The 21890-nt window shown below is 55.7% G+C and overlaps 2 protein-coding genes across 3 annotated transcripts; one reads left to right on the forward strand and one right to left on the reverse strand.

Moving 5' to 3' along the window:
- Positions 1–687: 687 nt before the first annotated feature.
- Positions 688–16479, reverse strand: ALDH16A1 (aldehyde dehydrogenase 16 family member A1). Of its 2 annotated transcripts, none has more exons than XM_011289678.4 (17): positions 16347–16479; positions 11087–11189; positions 10435–10561; positions 9541–9719; positions 9377–9454; positions 8570–8751; positions 8335–8487; positions 7672–7857; positions 7021–7116; positions 6693–6829; positions 6388–6493; positions 6167–6297; positions 5706–5873; positions 5238–5439; positions 2208–2393; positions 1805–1927; positions 688–1233 (listed from the first exon to the last, which is right to left on the reverse strand). In XM_011289678.4, exons 1-17 carry the CDS (start codon positions 16434–16436, stop codon positions 1072–1074), a joined length of 2409 nt encoding a protein of 802 aa, XP_011287980.3. In that variant the 5' UTR covers positions 16437–16479; the 3' UTR covers positions 688–1071. The 2 variants fall into 2 exon arrangements, with proteins under 2 accessions (XP_011287980.3, XP_019674776.3); XM_019819217.3 differs by lacking the exon at positions 16347–16479 and adding an exon at positions 11562–11784.
- Positions 16480–17375: 896 nt separating this feature from the next.
- On the forward strand, positions 17376–21371 carry PIH1D1 (PIH1 domain containing 1). The gene is made up of 9 exons (XM_003997508.6): positions 17376–17465; positions 17854–17920; positions 18266–18445; positions 19559–19620; positions 19709–19790; positions 20251–20380; positions 20626–20701; positions 21003–21146; positions 21249–21371. The coding sequence occupies exons 1-9, from the start codon at positions 17376–17378 to the stop codon at positions 21288–21290; spliced, it is 873 nt and encodes a 290-aa protein (XP_003997557.1). The 3' UTR covers positions 21291–21371.
- Positions 21372–21890: the final 519 nt, after the last annotated feature.

The raw sequence follows: 21890 nt of genomic DNA on the forward strand, positions 1-21890 counted from the left end.
AAAAATTCCAGTGATCACATGCCCACAGAGAAAGGACCAGCCCCTGGTTCCTGCCTGCGTCTAGGTTCTCAAGACCTGGGGCACCTCAGATGCACGTCTTGCCCTATTTTCTGTAAGACATCTCTGTAGCCTTCTAGAAAATTCCTTCATCCTGAGCTAGCGTGAGTGGGTTCCTTGCATCAAAAAGAATTCTAGGGGTGCCTGGCTGGCTCAGTAGGCAGAACATGTGATTCTGGATCTCCGGGTTGTGAGTGCGAGCCCCACATCGGGGGTAGAAAGGACTTAAAAATAAAACCTTTAAAAAAAGAAAAAAAAATAATTCTAAAACATGATGTGCTCGAGCCGCTCAGATTCGCTCATGGGAGCGGACTGTTAAAAATTTAGGAATTCTGGGGACGCCTGGGTGGCTCAGTCAGTTGAGTGTCCGACTTCTGGCTCAGGTCTTGATCTCACAGTTCGTGGGTTCGAGCCCCGCATCTGAGCTGTCAGCGCAGAGCCGCTTCGGGTTCTGTGTCTCCCTCTCTCTCTGCCCCTCCCCCGCTCACGCTCTGTCTCTCTCTCTCAAAAATAATGAAACATTAAAAAGTTTAGGAATTCTGTTAGCCTGTTGTTCAGTCATCGGGAACATGGTGGGAGCCTTTATACCATGGGAATTGGGAAAAGTAACTTACCAGGGTTTTTAGTGCATTCCTGAGAGCCACTGTGTTTTATTGTTTGTCTGCAAGCTATGGGTCCTAAAACAATGCATAGGCAGAGAAAGTCAAAGGGGAAGAGCTACCCGATGGAGAAGACCAAGGGGGAAACACGAGGCTCTGAGGGCCTGCCTGGGGCTCTTCAGAGTTGGGTTATACTGGAGCCAGCCCACCCAGCTGCTGAGTCTTAGAATTCAAAAGGCCTCAAACGGAACAGAAGTCGCTACTCCCCCGCTTCCTCCCCTGAGAGGCACAGCCAAGGTCGGTCAGAGTTTATTGGAGGGCATCAGAGCCATGATAAAAGAAGGCTCCAGGCTTCTGGTGTCCGTCGGGGTCCATCTCTCCTCTGTCCAAGACGGAGTGTGGGGGCACTCAGGCGTCAGTCGCCCATGGGCAGCCACAGGGCCTTGGTCCGTGCTGCCCGCAGCCCCAGCTCTGGGCCTGCTCCCTGGGCTTCCTGATCCCAGGCCCGAGGGCGGCCCCTGTTCACCCACACCGGCTTCAGGTTTCCTGCTGAGGCCCACTCCACAAACTGGGAGCCCTGACACAGAAAAGGGGGATCAGCCCTTCCGCCAGCTTGGTTGCCAAGCAGCTGCTTCCTTGGCAACCAGGACTATTACTGCGGAGGGGCCCCAAGGCTTGACCTAGGCTCTGGTGCTACAATGCTCAGCTTGTAGCAGGCAAACCTTCCAGATGTGGAGGGAGACAACGTTGACCTTTGCGGCCGGGGAATTTCCTCCCCATTAACAGCCCACATTCAAAGGAATGAGGCCTGAGGTTCTTATGACAAGGAGTTCCCCTCCGTCACCTTCAGGCTTGAGGGTGGACTGTGGGCTTCTGAGTCTGTTACAGGGTGTGGTCCCTTAGCAACGGGTTGTCCAATGAGATTGGGTCTTTGGGCCGGGCAGGATCTCAGGCCCTTGTTGCTATACTAAGGAGATCCTCTCCCTTAGCAACAGGGACTCTGGAGGGCGGGATCTCAGGACCCGGTTGCCAAGGAATTTCTCCTCCTTAGCAACGGGAATTCTAAGGGGGCACTGCCAGGTTTCCAGAAAAGGAGGAGACCGTTGGTGAGGTTTAGGACGCTGGAGAGATGGCAAAACAAAGGGTACCTGGGCAGATCCGAAATACCACAGGGCCTGGACGTCCTGGTGCAAGGCCAGGCAGCGGGTCAGGTGGTCCCGGTCTCCAGTCACCACATTCACCAGGCCCGCTGGCAACAAGGTGGCCATATCCTAGGGGATGGGGGAGGGGGTCGGGAGGGAAGGGAGTCAGAGACGCCGAAGGCAATAGGTTGGGTGAGGAGCGAGCTTCCGGGGAGGGCTCACGGGGTCCTGGCCAGAATGGTCACGGGCTCCATGAGCAGTGCAAGCTTGGATGGAGGGCGGGGGCCATGGGGACTGGGGTTGCCGTGGTTACAAGGGGGTGGGGCTAGTGCAGGCCTTGGGACACCGTCCATCCCTCTGCTGCCCCAGGGGCCGCTGGGAGCAGCGGCAGGAAGGCGGGCAACCGTACCTGGCAGACCTCCAACGCGGGGATGGGGCAGACCCCGCTGGGCACCAAGACCACGGCGTTGCCATGGGCCAGGGCGGCGGCCAGCAGGGACGCAAAGGCAAGCAGGGGCCACTCATCAGGGCACACGATAGCCAGCACGCCCAGCGGCTCCCGCAGCCGGAGCACAGGGCCTCTCAGCTCTGCCACCTGCAGGGACAGGCAGGAAGGAGGTCAAGGGCTGGGTTGAAGAGCCTCATCGACCGCCCCCTTCCTCCTCTACCTATCTTTGCTTCTCTGTAACAACTCCAACAATAATTAACCAGGTGACGGTTCAGAGCAGACTCGGGCCAGGCAGCTGGGTTGAAGTCCCAGCTCTGCCACTTACCAGCTGTGTGACCTTGGGTGAGTTACTTAACCTCTCTGGGCCTCAGTTTCCCACCTTTCAAATGAGGCTCATAGTGCTTACCTCGTAGATTTGTTTCCAAAATGAAACAAGTTAATGTGTGTAGAGGGCTCGGAATCTGGCCCATGTTTTGTTTCTGTGTGTGTGTGTGTGTGTGTGTGTGTGTGTGTGTGTATGATTAAAAAAAACCCACAAAATTTTATTGAATATAATTGAAATTCACTAATCTGCATGCATTTTAAACGGTACAATTTGATAATTTTTTTTCTTTTTTTTAAGTAAGCTCTACGCCCAACATGGGCTTGAACTCATGACCCTGAGATCAAGAGTTGCATGCTCTAACGACTGAGCTAGCCAGGTGCCCCAATTTGATACATTTTGAGATCTATATGTCCTCCTAAAACCGACACTATAATCAAGGCAATGAACTTCACCCTTCAAATCTCCTTGTGCCCCTTTGTGATCCTTCCCTCCTGCCTCCATTTGTTTTTTTTTTTAATTTTTAATTTTTTTTAACGTTTTATTTATTTTTGAGACAGAGAGAGACAGAGCATGAACGGGGGAGGGGCAGAGAGAGAGGGAGACACAGACTCGGAAGCAGGCTCCAGGCTCTGAGCCATCAGCCCAGAGCCCGACGCGGGGCTTGAACTCACAGACCGCGAGATCGTGACCTGAGCTGAAATCTGACGCTCAACCGACTGAGCCACCCAGGCGCTCCCCTCCTGCCTCCATTTGAACCCTCTTTGTCCTCAACCACTTCCTCTCACCATAGTTTGTATTTTTTTTAAGCTGATTTATTTATTTTGAGAGATTGAGAGAGTGCAAGTGGGGGAAGGGCAGAGAGAGAGGGAGAGAATCCCAAGCAGGCTCCATGCTGCCAGTGTAGAGCCTGACATGGGGCTTGAACTCATGAAACTGCGAGATTATGACCTGAGCCGAAACTAAGAGTCAGATGCTTAACTGACTGAGCCACCCAGGCACCCCTATAATTTGTACTTTCTAGAATTTTCTAGATTTGCAATTATAGAGTCTGTACTATTTATTTTATTTTTTTTAATCTGGCTTCTTTCACTTAGTGTAGTAATTCTGAGATTCATCCACCATGTAGCATGTTCACTCCTGAATGCTGAGTAGGATTCCTTGTAGGGACCTACCACAGTTTATTTATTAACCAATCCAGGGACATTAGGATTGCTATTTTTACGTATTTAACTAATTATTTAAATAAAAAAAATTAATGTTTTTATTTATTTTTGAAGGAGAGAGAGACAGAGCGTGAGTGGGGGAGGAGCAGAGAGAGAGGGAGTCACAGAATCCAAAGCAGCCTCCAGGCCCCGAGCCGTCAGCACACAGCCCGACGTGGAGCTCAAACTCACAGACCGTGAGATCATGACCTGAGATGATCTGAGAGTTGGACGCCTAACCGACTGAGCCACCCACGTGCCCCAATTATCTCTCATTTCTATCCCTGAGTGCTCTGGTGCCATTGCCTGACTCACTGAATCCTCACGCTTTCTTTCTTTTTTTATTAAAAAAATTTTTTTAAATGTTTTATTTATTTTTGGGAGAGAGAGCACGAGCGAGCGAGAGTGGGGGAAGGACAGAGAGAGGGGAACAGAAGATCCCAAGTGGGCTTTGCACCGACAGCAGCAAGTCTGATGCAGGGCTCGAACTCACCAACTGTGAGATCTTGACCTGAGCCGCTGTCGGATGCTCAACCAACAAAGCCACCCAGGCACCCCTCCTCAACCTTTCTTCCCGGACTCACTGTATGTTTCATATCAACCCTGTATTTGGTTGCCTGTCATGTATATAAACAAAACCAAAGTCACACGAAGCAACACTCTGTGTAAGACATTCTATATTTCCTGTTCTATTCTGTTTAAAAAAAAAAAAAAAAAAAAGCTGAGTGGCTCAGTCAGTTGAGCGTCTGACTCTTGATTTCAGTTCAGGTCATGATCCCAGGGATGGGGGATCGAGCCCTGTGTCGGGCTCCATGCTAAGCGTGAAGCCCACTTGGGATTCTCTCTCTCTCTCTGTCCCTCTCCCCTGCGTTCTCTTTCTGAAAAGAAAAGAAAAGAAAAGAAAAGAAAAGAAAAGAAAAGAAAAGAAAAGAAAAGAAAAGAAAAGAAAAGAAAAAGAAAAAAAAAGAAAAGGGTAGAGGGGCACCTGGGCGGCTCAGGCGGTTAAGCGTCCTACTTTGGCTCAGCTCACGGTCTTGCAGTTTGTGGGTTCGAGCCCCGCATCCGACTCTGTGCTGTCAGCGCAGAGCCAGCTTTGGATCCTCTGTCTCCCTCCCCCCCTCTCTCTCTCTCTCCGCCCCTACCTTGCTCGTGCGCACTCCCTCTCTCTCAAAAACAAATAAACATTAAAACAAAAAAAAGAGTAGGAAAAAAATCATACTGCAACCACTAAACTGATTTTACGGTCCAGAAATGGGTTACTAACGACAATCTGAGGTGCTACACTGTGATGCAGACCATATGCCCATTACACAGATGAGGAACTCGAGGTGCGGAGAGGGGAGGCCACTTGCTGGTGATCGTGTGCAGCTGGGATGCTGTGTGGCTGGGCTCACTCCAAAGTCCTTGCTCTAACCTCTACTGCAGACCGCCCCCCCCGTCTGCTGGTCCCCAGAATCCTCTTACCTGCAAGAGGTGGCCTTGGGCCTGGGCGCGGGCCCCCCACGCCCGCAGCCGCCTCGCGCTAAGCTCCACCTCCACCTTGGCGGTCTTGAGCTCCACTCCGTGCCTCTCCAGCGCCGAGGTGAAGGCAGACTCCCGGCGCTCCAGTGCAGATGCCAGGGCCCACAGCAGGGACGCCCGGGCTCCTGGTGGCTGGCTCACCCAGCTGGGGGAGGGCAGTGCACGTTACGGGGCGGCTTCCTGCTCCTGGTTCTTTCCAGGTGCCCCAGCTCTGTCCACAGCCCCTACTGCGGGGCTCCAGACCCCACGGCCCATCTGCATGGGGAGGGGTGTGACCCATATCCTGTCAGCTTTGGGAGCTCAGCCCTCAGGACCCAGACCCCAGATCCCACAGCCCTTGGAGGGGGGGGGTCTCAGGCTACCCTCTGAAATGCCCACGACGTCTGGGTTTTCCCACGGGGTTCCCCTTACCCAGGGGCAGCCTGGTGAGCGGCCTCCACGGCACCTCGGATATCCTTGGCTCCGCCCTCAGCCACGTAGGCCTGGAGATTGCCTTTCGAATCCTGGATGCATCTGGAGCTCCGGGCCCCAGGAGCTTGGAAACGGCCCCCGATGAAGAGCCCATAGGGGGCCGCTGGGCTGGAGCAGGGTGAGGTGTGGGGGTGGGGCCTGGGGCCAGGTCTACTCGGACCCCAGGCCCCACCCACTGAGCCTCTGGGAGGGCACTCCTTCATTTAGCAGAACTGAGACTCCCTTCAGGCAGGGGTGAGGGGGGTGGGTGTGAAGCCACAGAGAATGCAATTCTGGGCAGGACTCGGGGACCCCCCTCAAGATGGCTCTAATGAACCCCTCCTCCAGTCCCTGGGCAGCCTGCTACAACTTCCCTTCTCGCCGCCTGCCGTACCCCCAGAGATTCTGGAGTTGCAGCTCACCTGGGTCCTATTTCAGGCCCAGATGGTAGGGTCAGGGGGACAGCAAGGCCAAAGGTGTCATAGTTCAGATTCTCAGAAAGGGAAGGCAGCCGGGCAGGGGTCCCGGAGGGCCGCAGATACTCATACAGACCCTGTGAGAGGGGCAGAGTGTCAAAAGGACGCAAGGTGGGCACTGGGTGGTTGAAGGGGGTGCTGATGGGGGGCAGGAGGAGGGAACTCACGTCTGGGCCCCCGTGCCAGGAAGACCCACTCTCCTTGCAGCCACCCGTGGGCACTTCGGGGTGTCTAAGGCCGTGGGCGTTGATCCAGACCGTGCCCACCCGGAGCCTGTGCGGGGAGAGGAGGCCATCAGCAAGAACGGAAGGTTGCAGGGGGTAAGTGGTCGGAGGGGCAGGGTGGAGAGAGACCCAGAGACCCACAGAGAGTGGAATGGAGACCTCAAGACCGAGAGAAAGAGCAGAAGCTTGAGCCTCCCCCTCCCCCCGCCCAACAGACTGCCTTTGCGCCCCAGCAGGCGCCGACTGACCCATAGCCCAGCTCCAAGGCCTGCCCTAGTCTCTCGCTCCACACACTGGCACTGCCTCCTCGGGGCGTCCCGTTGGCCACGGCCAGTGCCTCCTTAGCTGTGCGGAATGGGGAGGCCACGACCACAGGCCAGGGCACCTGGAAGGGGTGACGACAGAGTTCAGGTGGCCCGGCCAGCTTCCCCCCTCCCCAACACCCCACCCATTCAGCAGCCCCCAGACCCGGACCAAATGGTCACTCCGGGGGCCTCTGCAGGTGTAGTGTTGCTGCCCATGTGTGGCTGCAGACGGGTGGATGGAAAAGGATTTCCGGGGCCCTGAAGGGCTCACCTCTGCCTGGGTACATGGGGAGGCTGGGGGCAGGTCAGACACCAAAGTTGGGGGGAAGAATGGGCTGACTGAGGGAACATCGCCAGCCTGGAACACCTGAGGGGAAAGGAAAGATCTAAGGTACACCCCCAGCTCCTCCTCCCTCAGACCTGGGAGACTAGGCCCCCAGTCCCTCCTCCCTCAGACCCAGAGTCTGGGCCCCCAGCGCCCTCCTCCTTCAGACCCAGGAGCCCAGGTCCCCAGTCCCTCCTCCCTCAGGCCCAGAGTCTGGGCCCCCAGCCCCCTCCTCCCTCAGACCCAGGAGCCCAGGCCCCCAGTCCCTCCTCCCTCAGACCCAGAGTCTGGGCCCCCAGCCCCCTCCTCCCTCAGACCCAGGAGTCCAGACCCCCAGCTCCTCCTCCCTCAGACCCAGGAGTCAGGACCCTCAGTCCCCTCCTCCCTCAGACCCAGAGTCTGGGACCCCAGCCCCTCCTCCCTCAGACCTGGGAGACCAGGCCTCTAGCCCCTCTTCCCTCAGACCCAGAGTCTTGGTCCCCACCCCCTCCTCCCTCAGATTCAGTCTCGGCCCCCAGCCCCTCCTCCCTCAGACCCAGGAGTTGGGTTTCCAGGTCCCTCCTCCCCTGGCGCCGGGGGTCTGTACGCCTTGCTCACCTGTGCGCCCTGACTCTGGGCCTCGCGCACGTAGCGCTGGGCCAGGTCATGTGCGGCAGCCCCTCGAGCCCCCATGTCCACAGCGCCGTCCAACCCTCGACCGCCCCGAAGCCGTGCCATGCGCTCCTGAAGCCGCCTCATCGTCTCGTCCCATACGGACTCCTGGATGAGGAGCCGGAGTCCCCCCTGTGAGGAAAAGGGATGTCAGGGCAGGCAAGGTCGGGGCTCATGTTGAGGGGACGGGCCCCCACAGAGGGTGGAGACTTGGGGATGTACATACACAGATCAGAGGAGGGTCAAGGGGGGGTGGCTGGGGACCCTAGAGACTCACTGAGGCCCCAAACCCGGGCAGGAAGTGAAGTTACAGAAGTTGGTGATTCAGAGTGAAGACAGAGATTGGAAAAGTAGGGACACGGATACTTAGAAAAGTGAAGACAATCTTAAAGAACAAGAGATGCGAGCCCTCTGCAAAAACTGGAGAGCCGGGATGTGGAAAGGCAGAAATCCGACGTGCGGGAGCCCCACACGCGCCATGGTGCGGAGACAGAATCTGAGGCACAAGGAACTGAAAATTATAATCAGTGGAGACATGAGGCCCTGAGGTCTGGAGAGGGACACGCACGATCCCCAGGACTTGGGGGCACACGAGTGCACGGGCCTCACCGCGCTGCGGTCGGACCAGGCTGCATCCACGACGCCCTCCACGGCCGAGTCCACGTCCGCTGCCTCCGTCAGCACCAGCAGGGACTCGGCCCCCAGTGCCAGGCCCAGCTCAGCACCCTGACCCGCCAGGGTCCGCCGAAGGACACGTCCTTCCTGCAGGGCCCCCGCGGGATTCAGCCGAGGGGCCTTTGGGCCTCCCCGCCACGTCCCGTCCCCCTCCCGACCCCGAAGATACCTCGACGGCTCCACAGAAGGTCACCTTCTGGACTCCAGGCTGGGAGGCCAGGATGGGGCCCAGGGAGGCAGGGCCGTTGATCACGTTGAGGATTCCTGGGAAGGAGCCTAGCTCCCCTGCCAGCTGGGCCAGGAGGAGGGGTGTTGGAGAGCCTGGGGGCACCAGCACCACCACAGTGCACCCTGGGAAAGGTGGGCAGCGCAAAGATCCTGGAGTCTGGGCTCCCGGCCCCTCCTCCCTCAGACCCACGAGTCCCAGCCCCCTCCTCCCTCAGACCCAGGAGTCAAGGCCCCCCAGCCCCTCCTCCCTCAGACCCAGGGGTCAAGGTCCCCCAGCCCCCTCCTCCCTCAGACCCAGGGGTCAAGGCCCCCACACCCCTCTTCCCTCAGACCCATGAGTCCCAGCCCCCTCCTCCCTCAAACCCAGGAGTCCGGACCCCCAGCCCCCTACTCCATCAGACCCAGGGGTCAAGGCCCCCACAAGCATCTTCCCTTAGACCCTTGAGTCCCAGCCCCCTCCTCCATCAGACCCAGGGGTCAAGGCTCCCCAGCCCCCTCCTCCATCAGACCCAGGCGTCAAAGCACCCAGATCCCTCCTCCCTCTGACCCAGGGGATAAGGTCCCCACACCCCTCTTCCCTCAGACCCATGATTCCCAGCCCCCTCCTCCCTCAGACCCAGGAGTCAAGGCCCCCCAACCCCTCCTCCCTCAGACCCAGGGGTCAAGGCCTCCCAGCCCCTTCCTCCCTCAGACCCAGGGGTCCAGGCCCCATCAGCACCGTCCTTCTCAGACCCGGCCCATCAATTACCCACAGCCAAGGCAGGGCAAATCCTCCACATCATCTCAAGGAAGGAGAACGTGGGTGACAAGATGAGACCAATCACTCCTGTAAAAGTGAATGAGACAATCGGGGCAGGCACTGCTGGTTCACGAGGGAGGAAGGGGCTGGGGACCAGGACTCCTGTGTCTCACCCATGGGCTCCCAGCCTGCCAGCGTCTCCTCCTGGGTGTATGCCTGGACTGCATGCCATTGGAGTAGCTGCTGGGCCAGTGGGATATCCCTGTCTCGAACCTCTCGAACGGCTCTCCCGGTCACCAGGGACTCCAGGGTCCAAAGTAGCCGCTGGTGCTTCTGGATCATCTTGGCCAGCCTGTAGAGAAAGCCAGGGGGAGAGTCATTTCCCATTGCCTCTCAGTCAGAGTCCTGGAACACCCCCTACATACCTGGACTACAGTCCCCGTGATCGCCTCCACCATTTACCAGAGGCGAAGAGCACCAAAGATTTATGGGAAATGTAGTCCGAGAAACACAAAACCCAAGGGCGCCTTTTGCAGATCTCGGCCGCCCGCAACCCCCAAAGGTGCTGAGAAATTGGAAATTCAACCTTTAATCTCAATTGCATTTTAGAAAATGGAATGTTGGTCTCTAATTGCTCCAAGAGTATGATGGAAAACGGGTGGTGCTGAGGCTCCAGCAGCCCCAGTGAACTGCCAGGAAATTGGGGCCTCGATGAGGCCTGAGGCTATTCTGGGAAACAGAGCTTCGTCACTACTAGTCCTGGTGGATGGATGCTTTAGCTGCTACAGGCTCAAAGCATGCTGGGAATGTGAGCCTTAGCTACGCAATCAATTCCGCGAGACATCAAGACATCGGGAAATAGAGTCTTTGTTCCCAGAGTCTCAAGTGGTTGCTTGAGGCGCTGGCAGGCTGGGAGCCCATGGGTGAGACGCAGGAGTCCTGGTCCCCAGCCCCTTCCTCCCTCGTGAACCAGCAGTGCCTGCCCCGACTGTCTCATTCACTTTTACAGGAGTGACTGGTCTCATCTCGTCCCCCACCTCCCAAGGTCCACACCTCGACCGCATCACCTGGTCAGGTACTGGGCCCGAGAGGCTCCAGGGAGTCCGCTCCAGTTCTCCCACGCAGTCCTTGCTGCCTCCACGGCTGCCGCCACATCTTCAGCCTGTGCCTGGGGGCAACTGGCCAAGTTCTCTCCTGGGGAGATGAAAGGAGGGACCCCCAGGCAGTAGAGCTGCTCCCCAGCCCCACTCTATTATAAGTATTTTGGTTGTAGGGGCGCCTGGGTGGCTCAGCCAGTTGAGCCTCCGACTTCAGCTCAGGTCACGATCTCACGGTTTGTGGGTCGGAGCCCTGCATCGGGCTCGCCGCTGTCCGTGCAGAGCCCGATTCAGATCCTCTGTCCCCCTCTCCCTCTGCCCCTCCCCCGCTCGCACGCTCGCTCGCTCTCTCGACAATAAATAAAACGCTAAAAATACATAAATATATTAATCAAGGAAGGGATCTTGGTAGACACTGACTTCAAAAAGCATCCACAGGCACTTGGAGCTATTATTTGGATGACTTTAACAGGAAGAGCCAGAAATCGTGGGCTTCTCCCCCCACTGGCTACTTCCTGCCTTCAGGGCCCTGAGCAAAGAGAATGGGGTGTTGTTGGTGGATACGGCTGGGGATATGGAGGCCTGCCTCTCCCTCCCCGAACAACCGGGGGACACTTCATACCTGTGATAGGATCCCGGCAAGGTACTGAATTCCTGTGTTCCGGCTTTAGCCACTTTCCATTTACATAGTGACCCAAGTGCCGGTCTTGGGTGTCCAGCCAGGCCTGGGGGAGGCAAAGACAGTTTAGGACAACGTCTGAGAGGCAGCTAGGGGAGTTCAGTCCCTACCTAGGGTCCTCTGGGAGGGGGACACTTGCACCCCTTTGCCCCACCTGCCAATTCTTTGCCGGTGTGGCAGGAAAATGCACACAAACATAAGATACATGTAACAAATGGAGCGCCTGGGTGGGCTCAGTCGGTTGAGTGTCCGGCTTCGACCCGAGTCACCATCTCACGGTTCGTGACTTTGAGCCGCGCATCGTGCTCTGTGCTGATGCGAGAAGCCTGCTTTGGGTTCTGTCTCCCCCACCCCCACCTCTCAAAAATAGATAAACATTAAAAAAAACAACAACAACAACACGGAACATAAAACCCACCATGTTAACCATTTCAAGGCGTACAATTCAGCGGCACGTGGTACGTTCACAATGTCGTGCAACCATCACGACCTAGTTTCAGAACATTCTCGTCCTCCCAAAACGAAACTCGGCACCCATCAGGCAGTCACTCTCTCTTCCTCATGCCCCTAGCCCCTAACTGCTACTCTGCTTCCTGTTTCTGCGGATTTGCCTTCTCTGGATATTCCACGTGACTCGGGACCCCACAACACGTGGCCTCTTTGGCTGGCTTCTTTCACCCAAGATGGTGGTTTGCTTTTTACATTTCTTTTTCACTGTTTACTTATTTTTGAGATGAGAGAGAGAGAGAGAGAGAGAGAAAGCGCAGGCTGGGGAGGGGCAGAGAGAGAGAGAAAGCCCGAGGATCTGAAGCAAGCTCTGAGCTGTCAGCACAGAGCCCAATGCAGGGCTCGAACTGATAAACTCTGAGATCATGACCTGAGCCGAAGTTGGACGCTTCACCGACTGAGCCACCCAGGCGCCCCCAACATGGCGTTTCTGGAGCTCATCCAAGTTGTAGCACGTATCAATCGTTCCTTTTTGTGCTGTAGGACATTCCATTGTCTGGAGAGGCTACGTTTTGTCTCTGTTCATTACCACTTGACACATTCCGTTTGTTTCAGCCTTCTGGTTACTGTGCACAGTGCCGCTGAGGCAGCTTCCCGTACCTGATTTTGTCTGAACACCCGCCTTCACTTCTTTTAGGCAAATGTACCCAGGAGCGGAATGGCTGGGTCATACGGCAACTCTCTGGGTAACCTCTTGACGGACCACCAAACTGTTTGTCACGGTGGTTGTGCCATTTTACGTTCTCACCAGCCACACGTGAGGGCTGTCCTACTGACTTTGACATGCGGCTTCATAAAACCCATTCTCCTGGGGCGACTGGGTGGCTCAGTCGGCTGAGCGTCTAATTTCAGCTCGGGTCGTGATCTTGAGTCCCTGGGTTTGAGCCCCACGTCGGGCTCCGTGCTGACAGCTCAGAGCCTGGAGCCTGCTTTGGCTTCTGTGTCCCTCTCTCTCTCCCTGTCTCTCTCTCAAAAATAAATAAACATTAAAAAGCAAAGCAAAGCAAAACAAAACGAAGCGAAACAAAACAAAAGAATCTGTTCTCCTCCATGCAGAAGTGACCTTAGGTGAACTTTTCTAATACTCAGGGAACCTGAGACAATTCAGCTGTATTACCAGACAACAATGACCCCTGAATGGTCCACTGCACCTGAACGGGACAACTGGGGACACACCCTAAATATCCAATGGGAAGCCAGGGCACTGAGGCTGTCTGGAGTTGTCTGCATTCTTTTTTTTTTTTTTTATGTTTATGTATTTTTTTTTAATTTTTTTAACGTTTATTTATTTATGAGACAGAGAGAGACAGAGCATGAACAGGGGAGGGGCAGAGAGAGAGGGAGACACAGAATCTGAAACAGGCTCCAGGCTCTGAGCTGTCAGCACAGAGCCCGACGCGGGGCTCGAACTCATGGACCGTGAGATCATGACCTGAGCCGAAGTCGGACGCTTAACCGACCAAGCCACCCAGGCGCCCCTATGTTTATGTATTTTTGAGAGACAGAGAGAGCATGAGCAGGGGAGGGGCAGACAGAGAGGGGGACAGAGGATCTGAACTCTGAAGTGGGCTCTGTGCTGACAGCAGTGAGCCTGAGGGTGGGGCTCGAACTCACGAACCGGGAGATCGTGACCTGAACTGAAGTTGGACGCTCAACCCACTGAGCCCCCCAGGTGCCCAGAGTCCTCTGCATTCCTGTGATGGGGCATATACCTTGGGGCGTACAAGACTCTGGAAGCAACGCCCATGACACTGTATTAGGCACCATCGGGTTCTTTTTGGAAGGTGGGGTTTCTAAGCCGGGTAGTCCCTGCACCCAACCGTGTGATGGCATTCCCTGCCCCCTCGGCGGCCGCCACTTAGAGGAGCAGTGTGGACCCCCAGTGAAGACACAGGCCCCACAGGTGCAGCTTCTTGGGCTGAGCCCCAGGCGCGGCACGTAGGCATTGCCAAGGGGGCAGCAGTGTGTGGATTCGAAACCCCGTTCTGGGACTGAGCGGTGCAACCTTAGCCAGGGTATTATCACACTCTGGTCCCCGCAAGGTCATCTGAAAGATGGGGATAATCCCAGCCCCTCCCTACTTCACAGGGTTGTGGCGAGGATGAAATGGATCAATGCACGTGACACGCTGAGAGCAGCACTGCGTAAGACTTGCTCTTAATCTCTCCCTCCCCGTCTGCTTCAGATTTCTCTCCCTGCTCCTGTCCCCCCCAAAATCCTCGCTAAATCCGAGTCACGCTTCCCATTTTTTCCTTCCACAGATGTTCTCTCTCTTCTCTTAGCATCCCAAATGCCCCATTCTCCTAATCTTTCTCTTACCCTGCCAACTGGCTCTTCGTATGGGGCTGGCACACGAACGGTGAGATCATGACCTGAGCCGAAATCAAGAGTCAGACGCTTAACAGACTGAGCCCCCCCAGGCACCCTGACATTGGATGATATTAAAGAATGGCCCCTAGGGGCACGGCTGGCTGGCTCACTCAGTAGAATGTGTGACTCCTGGTCTCAGGGTTGTGAGTTCCAGCCCCACGTTGAGCGTGGAGCCTACTTAAAAATATTCAAAAAATTAAAGACTTGGCTGCTAGTGTGAAGTGTGAAAAATGGCCAGGTGGGTTATGTTATCAAGTGAGTTCTTATCAGTTAGAAAAGACGATTCAAATATTTATGGGAAGATAACATGACATCTGGGATTTAAATCATTCCAGAAAAAAGAGAAAACCAAAGACTACAACTCTGGCCCAAATGTTGACGATTCCTGAAGCTGAAGTAAATAGCGATTCATAGTATCAAGTTCTCTGTGGAAGTTTGCAAATCCCCCCCTCCCAAAGAAAAACAAAACCCTAAAAGAATGTCTACGGGGTCCTGGCAGGTCACGCTAGTGTGAGAAGAGGGCCTGGTGGAGACTGGGAACTCACAACTTGCCTAAAAAAGACAGTCACTATTGGATCCAGATGATTTTTGTCAGGGAATGTGAGCCAAACATTGCCAAATTTTGGGATTTTATTTTCAAAAGAAGCTGGAATCCTGGGATGTTTCCATGGAATTAGTTGACCACGAATTCACATTTTCAAAAATAAAGTTCGGGCCAAAGAAAACAATTTGTTGGATGAATCGGGCCCACATGTTGTAAGGTCGAGACCTTTGCTTGGGAGGCTGTGGGGGAACCGCGAATCCGAGGGTTCAGGTTCAAATCTCAGCTTTACCTATTTTAAACCGTGTTGGCCGTGGGCAAATTACTTACCCCCTGAAGCCTCCGTGTGCTATCACTAAAAGGACGACAACCATCCCCTCCCACAGCTGTTCTGGGGATTAAAGGAGATCACACTGAGCACAGAGGCTGGCACATAGAAAGCACCCAGTAAATATAAGCTATTTCTACATTATTGCTATTTCAGTATATTCCATCTCAAGCCCACCTTCAAGTGTGGGAATTCTGTGTGCTCTGTCCCAGATCATCACTCCCACCGTCCAATGGTCTTACGGTGGTGACTCCCAGGTCCCTGTCTCCAGTCCTGAAAGGCTCAAGCCCAAGTAACATCAGACTCCTGCACATAACTCAAGGCTGTCCCCGGGTCCCTCACACTTTCACCATGCGATAATCACGCTCAGGGTCTTTCCTTGCAACTCTAGTCCTCCTGGGTTCCTCCCTGGTGGTGGTGGTGGAGGGATGGAGACACAGCTGGACCCCAGGCATTGCCCTTGCCCTCTCAACTCCTCAGACGGTTCCCCTGCCTCATCCCCTCCTATCCACCTTATCCATTTTCACAGCGGGCTCCTGGCTCTGACCTCATCTTCTTCCACTTGGACCACGGTTCTAGACTCCTCTTCTCTCCTTGAAGAGAAGCCCAAGCTTCTCATTCCTGGGTGCTAGAAGACCCTGTGCGATCACGAGAGCCCCAATGAGGGAATTCTGAGGGGGCTAGGTAATTACAGGATATTCCAGCCACCCTACTTCTCCCTAAGAACCACAAGAGGTTCTGGGGGGACCCTGAGGGATCACAGAAGTCTCATGAGGCTTTGAAGAGGCCCTGAAGAATCACGGGAGCCCCATGGGGGGTATTCTGAGATGGGTGAGGGGGTCATGGGAGCCCCATGGGGATATTCTGGGGGGTGTAGGTTAATTACAGTTTAGTTCTGATGTATTCTGGAGTTCTGAGTTCACAAGATCCTAGGAGACCCTCAAGTATTGGTGGGGGCCTTGAGGAATCCCGGGACTCCATGGGAAGGCGCGGGGGGAGGGGGGGAGACTCAGGATCATGGGAGCTACAGGATGTTCTGGGGAAGTCTATGGGGCTTCTGAGGGTCCTTGGAAGATCAAGGGAGCCCCACAGGAATTTCGAGTCCCGGGGGATCCCGGGAAGTTCTGAGGGGGCTGGAAGAATCACGGGAGCCTCCGGGGAATCCGAGGCCTCGAAGGACTCGGGGAAACGCCATCCCAAGTAGGTACCAGGGAGCAGGAGAGCTACCACCAAACAACGGAAGAGGATCCAGGGTTAAGACGAAGCAACCGCAAAGGCTTAAGGGAATGCCCTTCTAGGGTGGGTCCCAAGGGGTGGCGAGAATCACGGGAACCGAGAAGGGCGGAGCTGCTGAGCTGCCGCGGTGGATCACGGGAGTCCGCGCGCTAAACTGGACCTGGATGCCTGGTTGGGGGAGAGGGGGCGGGAATGGGCAGCGCTGAACGGCAGGCCCTCACCAATGCGCATGCGTGGCTCTCAGGCACAGGTCCGTACTCCAGCGTGGTGAAGATCTCTCGGGTGCTGCGCTGTGCGTGCGTCGCAGCCATCACTCGCCCGGACCGCTTTCCACGAAGGAGTGCGGGGCGCTCTGCCCAGAGGAACCTTGAGGTCGAAGGGCGACACCGCCCCCTCCAGCCCAAAGGGCGGGGCTACGGGAGATAGAGCGTAACCCCACCTTAGACCCGGTGGCCCCGCCCATGCCCCCCAAGCTGGGAAGTGTAGTTTGGAGCATGCGCAGTCCTCAAAGTGGGGGCGGCGGGGAACCGAGATGTGGGCGCCTGGCCGGTAGTTAGGTGTGCTCTAGATTTAGAAGAATGACCGTGTGGTTCTTCCCGCCACCCTTTTTATACTGAGGACCAGAAGTATATTTAGTCCGAAGTGTATTTACTAGAGAATCGAATCTAGCTCTGGGACGAAGCGATAGTTCAGAGATCAGAAGGGAATCTTTTACGATGGACACTGAAATGAAGGTTTTGAAAGTGTGCCAGTCTGGACTGCCCCGTAGTTTGGCTAGATGTTGTTGGGAAGGAGAAATACGGCTTTAATCGGCACAGGAAGTGTGGCATTTAGAACCTAGGTTCAGGATTTGGTTTTGATTGGTTGAGGTGAGAGGCGGGGCTTAATCCTTAGATTATGATTGGTCGGAACGTAATGAGGTTGCAGGATTGGTGAATGAGCTTTTGAGGCAGACGGAAGCGTGGTCGGCCGAAGTCCTTGGTTACATAGTGACTAGAAGCGTGGCTGTCATTTACATAGCACGTAGGACGTAGAGAGCATCTGGAAATATTGGCTCCAAACAGATTTGACAGCCGTATCTGGTCTGAGTGGAATTACAGTTTCAGGACAGATTCTTAGACTTTCATACGGAATAGTGGGCACCAGGAGCCGGGGGTGGGTCTGGCAGCAGGCTCCACAATTCGCATCCTGGAGAAGGTTCCCGCTCACGTCGGAGTTACTGAGGACGCCTAGGTCTTTTCCCCAGGGCCATGGCGGACTCGAAGCTGCTGGTGCCCGAGCTAAACGAGGCAGAGAAGATGGGCGCTGAGACCATGCGTTTCGAGGAGCTACTGCGGCAGGTGCGGACTGACCGGCCTCCGGGTCCTGGGTCCCTGGGTCCCTGGGTATTCTGGGGATGTGTGTGTGTGTGTGTGTGTGTGTGTGTGTGTGTGTGTGTGTGTGTGTTGTGTATATGTGTGTACGCCCGCGGGTGCTCTGAGATGGGACTACATTCCCGGAAGGCACTACGTGGGATTGTAGTTGGTTAGCTCCAAGTTTGCTAGGATCTGGAAGAAATGCAGATGGGGTTGGGATTGTTCATAGGGGTCCTCAAAGGAGGAGAGGGACATAGTATGTCTTATTCTGCTCATATCTCACATGCACAAAATTTCTCCATAAACTTTTGAAGAACAAATGAGGGTCTGATAGCATAGACACCGTGACTGGAGGGTGTTTTCCTTCACACAGGCCTCCAAGGAGCTCCAGCAAGCCCAGACAAGCAGACCAGAATCCACACAGATCCAACCTCAACCTGGTAAGAAAGGCAGAAAGCCAGAGAGAGAGGGATTGAGTCTCAGAGAGAGGTGGACAGAGACTGGGGGCAGGGGACAGAGACAGAGGAGGCAGGAGAGAGGCAGAATGATGGAGTATAGAGGTCTTTGGCAGGGAGAGGGGGAGGGACCAAGAGCTAAAGAGAGAAGGAGGAGGACAGGAGTGACTGGGGGACAGACTCAAAGATAGAAGGAGAGTCAGAGATCCCAGGAATGGGGAGGGGAGCAGGCCCAGAAAGCAGAGGACTGAGACTCAAAGCAGGGACAGATCAAGGGAAGGACAGTGATGCACACAGAGGCAGACATCAGGACAAACCCATTTCCACCAGGTTTCTGCATAAAGACCAACTCCTCCGAAGGGAAGGTTTTCATCAACATCTGTCACTCCCCTTCCATCCCTCCTCCGGCTGATGTGACCGAGGATGAGCTGCTTCAAATGCTGGAGGAAGACCAAGCCGGGTTTCGCATCCCCATGAGCCTGGGAGAGCCTCATGCAGAACTGGACGCAAGTCAGTGCCCTCGGGGGACCCAGGAAGCTAGCTCCCTGGGTCCTTTCTTCCCTAGGATCCAAGATCCAGGGCCCAAGATCCCCCTCCCCCCTTTCCCCCTAGAAATCTGGCCCCCTTTTCCTTGTGACATAAACCTAACCTCCTGGGCCTCCAGTGCCTGCTACACGGGGTAGTTCTGTCCTCGTTCTGCCCACCTGGCCAGGCTGGCACTTCTCCCTGCCCTACCCCACAGTGAGGGAGAGCTGGGCGGGTGTCCTCATTAGCTGGCCAGACCAGCTCTCAGTCTTGTTCCTGTTTCCTTCTTCACTCTTCTCCCCTGTCTCTGTCTCTCTGCCTTGTCTCACGTGTCTCTGTTGAGTTTCTGTGTCTATATGCTTGCTTTTTCAATTAACGTATGTCCCCTGAAGCCTCCTGGGACCAAGCTTTGGGCAGTGCCCTGGGGAGTAGGGACTGATCCAACCCAGAACTTGCCCTTGAGAGACTCCTAGTCTTAGGTGAGGGCAGAGAAGACAGATGCGATTTCATTATGGTGTGATCTTTGCTGCTCTGGAGTTGGAGGGGGGTGGGCTCTTTACCCGAACTGAGGAGTCAGGGAAGGCTTCCTGGAGGAGGTGGCAGATATAAGATGCAAAGGAACCGAAGGAGTGTGTCAGGCCAAGACACAGAAGAGGGTTCTAGGCAGAGGGGACCGAGGAGTCCAGAGGCTGGAGAGAATGGTTGAATTGGATCGGTCAGTAATTGGAAGAGACTGGAAGAAATTTAAAGGGACGAGGTCCCCAACAGAGAAGTGAGCTTCTCTTCAGGTGGGAGGAGCTGACCACACAGGGCCTCCAGCGCCAGACTGAAGGACACAAACCTTCGTCTGGGGCGCTGGGGAGCCATGGGAGGGCTGTGAGCAGGGAAGGGGCAGGGTCATTGCTGGGATGTGGTGGGAAAGGACCAGAGCAGTAGAGAGGAGGCTGGTATGACTGGCAAGAGCCCTCACTTTCTAATTGTCTCTGGGTCTTTCTGGTTCGTGTGGCCGCTGTCCTTTATCGTTTTTGCCTCGTCGTTATCTGGGCGGTGGGGTTCCTACCGAGGCCTGGGGGTCTCACCCCCTTTCTCTCCCCACAGAAGGCCAGGGTTGTACCGCCTACGACGTAGCGGTGAACAGCGACTTCTACCGGAGGATGCAGGTTGGGGGCGGGGCTGCGGGTGAGGCCTGGGCTGGGGCCACTCCCTCCATCCCGAGCCCTCCGGCAAATCTCCCTCTCTCACTTCTAGAACAGCGATTTCTTGCGGGAGCTCGTGGTCACCATCGCCAGGGAGGGCCTTGAGGACAAATACAGTCTTCAGCTGAACCCAGGTGAAGGGCGTGGCCTGCACTAGCGGGGACTCCGGGAGCCAGAGCAGCTCGGGGACAGCCCTTGGAAAAGGTGGTGCTGGTGTGGGCAGGGATTGTTTTGGTCCCTGGGTTGCGGGTTACAGGGAGAAGGCGGGTTACAGGGAGAAGGTGAGGCTTCCCAAGGTGGGGGTGGGGGTGGAGATGGGACTGGCCCAGGAGCCAGATAAGGGGCGGGGTCTGGCGAGCCAGAGGGCGGAGCCAGGAGCACCTCTGGCGACAGATCCCGCCCCCCATACCCCTAGAAGGGCGGGGCTAAAGTGGGCAGATTTCCTGAAGCCCAGCTCGGGGGTGTGGCCAGATCCCTGGCATCCTGGGAGGGGCGGAGACTTTCCCCTGAGGCTCTTGCTGCGTGGGGACCGCTAAGGAAAGCCAAGGGAACCCGCGCCTGAGCCACCTTTGACCCTGAGCTTCCTACTCACAGAATGGCGCATGTTGAAGAACCGACCTTTCCTGGGCTCCATCTCCCAGCAAAATATCCGCTCCCAACAGCGTCCTCGGATCCAGGAGCTGGGAAACCTATACACTCCCGACTCCCCGAGACCTGAGGAAGGGTGGGCCTTCGCTGGGTTCTGTCTCTCTCATGTCTCCCCAGTAATTTTTGGAATCCCTCCCTCAATCCTGCCTCCCCATAGGAGGCGGTGTCCTGGGGCCCTGGGAACCCAGAGAGGGGGGAAGCAGGATGGCCACTGAGAAGGCTCCCCGAGGCAGCAGGGTTTGTAGGAGGGAGAAAGGGAAAGAATAGCCTTGGCAGAGACCTAGTGGGCTCTCCTCAGTTTTGGGTCTTGGTCTTTCGCAGCCCCGAGAAGCCTCACCTGAACCTTTGGCTGGAAGCCCCTGACCTCCTCTTGGCTGAAATTGACCTCCCCAAACTGGTGAGTGTACCTCTGACCAGAGTGGGAGAATGAGGTCTGGAAGGGTTGGGGTCTCCGAGGGAGACTGAGCTGGGCCTATGCAGACAGCGCTGAGCCTGGAGCCTGCTTTGGGTTCTGTGTCTCCTCCTTTCTCTGCCCTTACCCTGCTCGCGTGCTGTCTCTGTCTCAAAAATAAATAGACATTAAAACAACAACAACAACAACAACAACAACAACACACAAGGCTTTTGTTCCTGGCCCATATTATCATTGGCCTATTGCTGGGAACGGAAGGGTGGGCCCACTCCATTAATATTCCCAGGATGGAGCTCTGGGGCTGTCGCTGGAGATTGGGGAGAACCGGGTAGTGTTGGGGGGCCCCCAGCAGCTGTACCATCTGGATGCCTGTATCCCCCTGCGGATCAACTCTGAGGAGAGCAAAGCAGCCTTCCATAGGAAGAGAAAGGTACCTGGGGAGGTAGAGGGAGGTGTGCAGGGGGAGCGGGGGCGCTGGGGAGGCCTGGGCTCCTGGTCCTGAATCCTTGATCTGTTTCCCGTCTCTCCTCAGCAATTGATGGTGGCCATGCCCCTCCTGTCGGTGTCTTCTTGACCTGCTTTCTTTTCTGTGCTTCTAAGTGGAGAGAGGAGGCTCGTGGCTTCTCTAAAATGGAAATAAAAGATGTTTGCCTTTGTTCTGTGTCTGGCTAGGAATGCACGGGGAGCGGGAGGGAAAAGGGACATTGGACCGTGTCCTGGAGTCACAGAGAAGTCACTGTCCCCGCTGAGGCCTCAGCCTCTCCCCACCAGAGCCCCTCCCTGGCCGCCAGTCTCTCCCGTCGTGTTGCACACGGTCCCAGAGCCGACCCTCCCCTCTCCACTTCAGGGGTCCTCGGCTCCCCAGGGTCCCAGGAGAAGGTCCCAGAGCCCCCTGCAGCGCAGCACTCCAGGCCATGTGTGGTGTGGTCCCCTTTATGCTTCATTTTCTCCCTGTCCTTCCTGTCACTCAGTCCCAGCACAGTGAATGGTGTCCTGAGCACACCTGTGTTCTGCAGCCCCTCTTTAGTTTCTGCTGTACCCGCCCCCTCCCCTTAGTGTGCCTCGTCAATAAAACCGGAATTTTTTTAAATTTTAAATTAAAAATTGTTTGATGTTTATTATTTTTGAGGGAGAGAGAGAAAGAGACGGCGTGAGTGGGGGAGGGACAGAGAGA

The sequence above is a fragment of the Felis catus genome, chromosome E2 (genome assembly GCF_018350175.1).
Source record: "Felis catus isolate Fca126 chromosome E2, F.catus_Fca126_mat1.0, whole genome shotgun sequence".
Lineage (NCBI taxonomy): Eukaryota > Metazoa > Chordata > Mammalia > Carnivora > Felidae > Felis > Felis catus.

Bases quoted from the DNA above. Each gene is read 5' to 3' on its own strand.
- ALDH16A1 (XM_011289678.4), bottom strand. From the start codon at position 16,436: ATGGCTGCGACGCACGCACAGCGCAGCACCCGAGAGATCTTCACCACG. The intron at 1,928-2,207 runs GTACGGTTGCCC...CCCATCCCCTAG, and splicing joins CCGCGTTGGAGGTCTGCCAG to GATATGGCCACCTTGTTGCC. The intron at 1,234-1,804 runs GTACCCTTTGTT...TTTCTGTGTCAG, and splicing joins GGTATTTCGGATCTGCCCAG to GGCTCCCAGTTTGTGGAGTG.
- PIH1D1 (XM_003997508.6), top strand. From the start codon at position 17,376: ATGGCGGACTCGAAGCTGCTGGTGCCCGAGCTAAACGAGGCAGAGAAG. The intron at 19,791-20,250 runs GTGAAGGGCGTG...TCCTACTCACAG, and splicing joins CAGTCTTCAGCTGAACCCAG to AATGGCGCATGTTGAAGAAC. The intron at 21,147-21,248 runs GTACCTGGGGAG...GTCTCTCCTCAG, and splicing joins CCTTCCATAGGAAGAGAAAG to CAATTGATGGTGGCCATGCC.